Below are 4,372 nucleotides of genomic sequence, written 5' to 3' on the forward strand. Positions count from 1 at the left end.
TGTATATTATATATATATATATATATATACACTATCACACCATTGATATGTACGATTGAGCTAACTGTGTAATGTTTCCCTGTATATAGCACAAAGGCACAATACATTAAAATCCATATTTTTTCCATTTCCTCCAACAAATGCAGCCAGGCAGCTTTTCATTAAAAATGCATGCACACATTACAACACTCCTTTCATCGTCTGCTTTAGCAGACTCCAGCTCATTTAAAAGCACAGCACTCTGTATCGAGAAGCAGACTACTACGGCCATTCTGGGCAAGGTCTGAGCCAAATGTGGAAAAGCTCTGCCGATGCTATGATTAAACGTCCATAATAGAGTACAAGGTGCCATGGCATCACTGCAAATGGCCCATTTATCAATGTTTACAGGCCATAAACGCTGCCACAAATTGCATGCATTTGATGAATCAATAAAAACATCAGACCTGGCTACACAATGGACTAAACTGTGCAGTCGAATTGTGCAGCAATCAGCAATGTCTTTATGGTGGAGGTGCTAAAGTCAGACGCCTAATAAGTTATGGCCATCAAGTGGGTTTCAGGGTGAAGGTGACACCCTCTTACTACACGTGAATTGCAAAAAAGGAAACTTCAACCCCTCCCTCATTCAGTGCTTGTTTCCTTGAAGTCTACCCACAACCATCACCTATAATTTGACAATGAATGTGTTGATGATAGCACACTGCATGGAGGCAAGCAGCAGCCCTAGACCAACAAATCAACAGTCCTTGAATATGGACAACACAAACAAACAATCTAGATAAACACCAAATGCTCATACATCATGATGGAGGATTACCAGTGGAATGATTTCTCACACAAAATGCACCACGTCAGCATTGCGCATGCGTGCAAGTAAAGCAAAATATAGCACACCGAATTTCAGCCATTATCACACAGCAATGGATGAGGGTTTTCCCCCCTCCTAATGGACATTTGAAACAACCAGGTAAAAATGACTCAGATTTCTGCTGAACAGGCTTGTCAGAGCTTCAGCTGCACCCACACACTTTGCAGCTAAAAGACCCATATTGATACTTGAGTTATATGCCAGCCAAAGGGTTTCTAGGAAAAGAGACCTGGCATCCTTTTATTTTTCACATGAGAGGAAATGATCCTATAGCCTGAATACCCATACATGATCTTCATGTGGTTACATTTTTTTTGCTGTATGAGAGGTACAACAAAAAAGTGAAGACTATTTCCTGTACATTTGTGCCATATATCCATTAAAGACATAAATAACTAACATGTAGGATCAATAGAACACATTAATACTGCATACTAAATAGCAAAACAACATATACAGTAAATATCAACACTGAATGGGAACACTGTTACATGGATCTGTCATCCATTCACCAGGTTACAGCAGATTCTATCAATGCACCTCCTGAGTAAACACCTTTTCACATAAAAAAACAAATCTGAATGTGATTAAAGAAGCTAAAACACTTGCATAACATGTATTCATATGCTATCAGCGAGTACTACAATTCCAAATACACACATTTACCACCAGACATAAATAATTCGTTCCAAAACAGCAATTCGCTCCATTGTCAAAGCTTTTTACATGAGATTAAATACATTTGCTACTGAGTCTTTTTTTTAACAGGAATTGTACATTTGTACACAAAAAGATACATTGTGTATAACTGTGCTGACATTTTAAAAGCTTTATTAACAAAGAACCATTCATAGTTTACCAGAACAGATGCAGATAGGAAATATCATGATAATGGGGGTTATTTTTTTCATTTGTAGATGCCGTATTAAAAATAAGAGGATGCAATTGTATTATAATATGAGAAAAAGGGACACGTATGCCTCGCACCTTAGTATTAGAATAATGCTGTTCACAAGATCTAGCCACAGCTCGTTTTTTTTTTTTTTTGGGCAATTAACAAGCAATGTGTTGATGGCTGCATGCATAGCCGCTAATGTCATTACTGGTGGAAAGTCAATATGAACGGCTCAGATGAAAGTCACAAGGGTGCAGGATGGAGCAGATCAGGCTAACAACCTGGGGAGCTCCCCTCTCCCTTTCAGCCTTCATCAGCTATCTGCACTTAATAAAGCAGCTCTTTTTCTCACTTTATTGTCCCAGGCTTCATTAGTTAGGATTATTCCAGCAGCAGGCTGTACGTTTTTAAGCACCAAGCCTGTGTTAATGATATATCTTCATTGGTATACATTTTTTTTTCTTGATACTGGATGTGCTAATTGAGATTTTTCTTCTCCTTTCATCACTTGGCTATGCACATCTAAAGCCTTGTGACAAACATAAAGCCTGTCCCAGAAGGATGAGTGGATTGTTGTACAAGGTGTGAGAGCTGCTGTCACTGGGGCTTATTTTTCACATCTTTACAGGAGACACATGCCAAGGAAAGATTTTCCAGCAGCCCCTGTCGCAGTCATCTGGCTCACTGGGGTCTGGGCAATGTGTAATGTGCCACAGGCACTCTCTATAGAACGTATCGTGGCCAGCCAGCGAACATACATACGACCCATCTAAAGACCTCAAAGCCAACGAAAACACACAAAGGGAAACAATTTAATACACAGGGGAAATGATTTTACAAGCATAAGAATACTGTAATCTAGGCTATGTGTGCATGTTTTTTTAAATCTGCAACCAAAAAATACAGATTGTGCAATATATATATATATATATATAAGATTTAGAACACACAAGCATATCTTCTTGAATTTTGACAACCACCCGACAAATCTTTAGATGACTCTGAATTTTAGATGCGCCTTTTTATCTTCAATCAGCTGAATCGGTCAGGTTTTTTCTTTACACTACTACAGAGATGAAGTGATTTAAATGATGTATTAGCCATCGATCCCCAGGTAGCACAGGCAGATTCGTCTGTCATTTCCAGCACAATCTCGACCATTTTTTAGACCACAGGTATAGGTTTCACTATATGGCTCTATTCCCGATTCCCTTATATCTTTTCTGCATTAAATGAAATCGTAGTTTGGTGGTAATAGGATCAGACTGAGGATTCGATCGAATTGATAGCTCATGGATCTGATGGCGATTAGAGCATATGAGATGCAGAAGTAGAAAGCCACTTACCTAGCTGCACAGCAAGGACCAGTAGAATATATCTTCCGTTCAGATTAACTCCCATCCTACATTGAATAAAACCATTGGAGATAGTAGATCTTAATGTGTTACTTGGGAAATTATGGGTGGGGATTGAAAACTAGGCATTGCAAAGAGAGTCTCACAGCTGAGACTTTGCAGAGCCGAAGAGAGAAGGGAAAGGACGAGAAGGGAAGAGCCTGGGATGGGTGACACCATTTGGAGAGGAAGGAGCAGCGCAGCCCCCGCCCAGCCCCCCTGCCTGGACCTGACGTGAGGAGGCTGGCGATGCACCAGTTGCTTTTATATGTGCCTTGGAAGAGGAGAGCCATTTCTAGTCACCAGAGGCTGGGATTATCCAGATATGCCCTCATTAATGTGCAGCCTGGGTAAGCACCCAGCATCTCCCTGGCACACTAGCCCGCCCTTCTCGGGGGAGGATGGGTTAACTCTACATGTAAAATGGACATATTCCCAGGTTTGCTCAGCTTTCTGGATAGTTACGGGCTTGGGGTCCACATATGAATGCAACAGCGAAATACTGTACAGTTCAATGCAATAAAATGCTATGGAAAGTAAGAGAACAACACCAATTGACAGTAATAACGGGGCACCGTTATGTATATTGTTTAAAAACGCCTCCCCTGCTTCGTCTGATTTGACTCTCACTATCTATCTTTCTGTCTTTATCTACACACATATATAAGCACAACCAAATCAGATACTGCAAGTCGGCTGCATGGCATATATTTAAGAGTTTCTCTCTTTGTGGGTACAATGCTTTCAATGCTCTAGCCACGACAGGAGGCTCAGGGTATCAGGTGAGGAGGATGACATGGAGAAGATGAAAGGTATCAGGTTGGAGAGGTGTGCAGCTCTGGTGTGAAGGGAGCCTGTGCCACTACAGGGAATTGCTGCCAGTGAAAACATGGGCTCTCCAAAGCCCTACAAATGACTCCCCTCTCCTGTCTGGGAGGAGCTGCTGACAAGATGATGTAATCGATCTCTGGATCCCATCAACTCACTTTATTCCTTCATGTATTTGTACAGCTGGCATCTTTCCTTCAGCCTTCAATATGTAGTTTTGTATAGCATGTCCTACTGATCACATTGACATTTCAATCCTGTCCTCTATCTCTTTTTATCTTTATCACTCTTTATCTTATCTATCTATCTATCTATCTATCTATCTATCTATCTATTTTTCCATCTATCCATTATCTGTCTATCTATTCATCTATTCATCCATCT

General features: G+C 40.6%; 1 protein-coding gene across 1 annotated transcript in view; it reads right to left on the reverse strand.

Annotated features, from left to right (window-relative positions):
* The window catches only part of NRN1 (neuritin 1), a 9,060-nt gene extending 5,716 nt beyond the window's left edge, over nt 1-3,344 (reverse strand). Inside the window, exon 1 of the mRNA XM_018562558.1 lies at nt 3,113-3,344. Coding sequence (XP_018418060.1) covers nt 3,113-3,167 — 55 coding nt within the window. The 5' untranslated portion in view covers nt 3,168-3,344. The remainder of the gene's footprint in view (nt 1-3,112) is intronic.
* Nucleotides 3,345-4,372: the final 1,028 nt, after the last annotated feature.

The sequence above is a fragment of the Nanorana parkeri genome, unplaced genomic scaffold (assembly GCF_000935625.1).
Source record: "Nanorana parkeri isolate BGI_ZX_2015 unplaced genomic scaffold, ASM93562v1 scaffold584, whole genome shotgun sequence".
In the NCBI taxonomy this organism is placed as follows: domain Eukaryota; kingdom Metazoa; phylum Chordata; class Amphibia; order Anura; family Dicroglossidae; genus Nanorana; species Nanorana parkeri.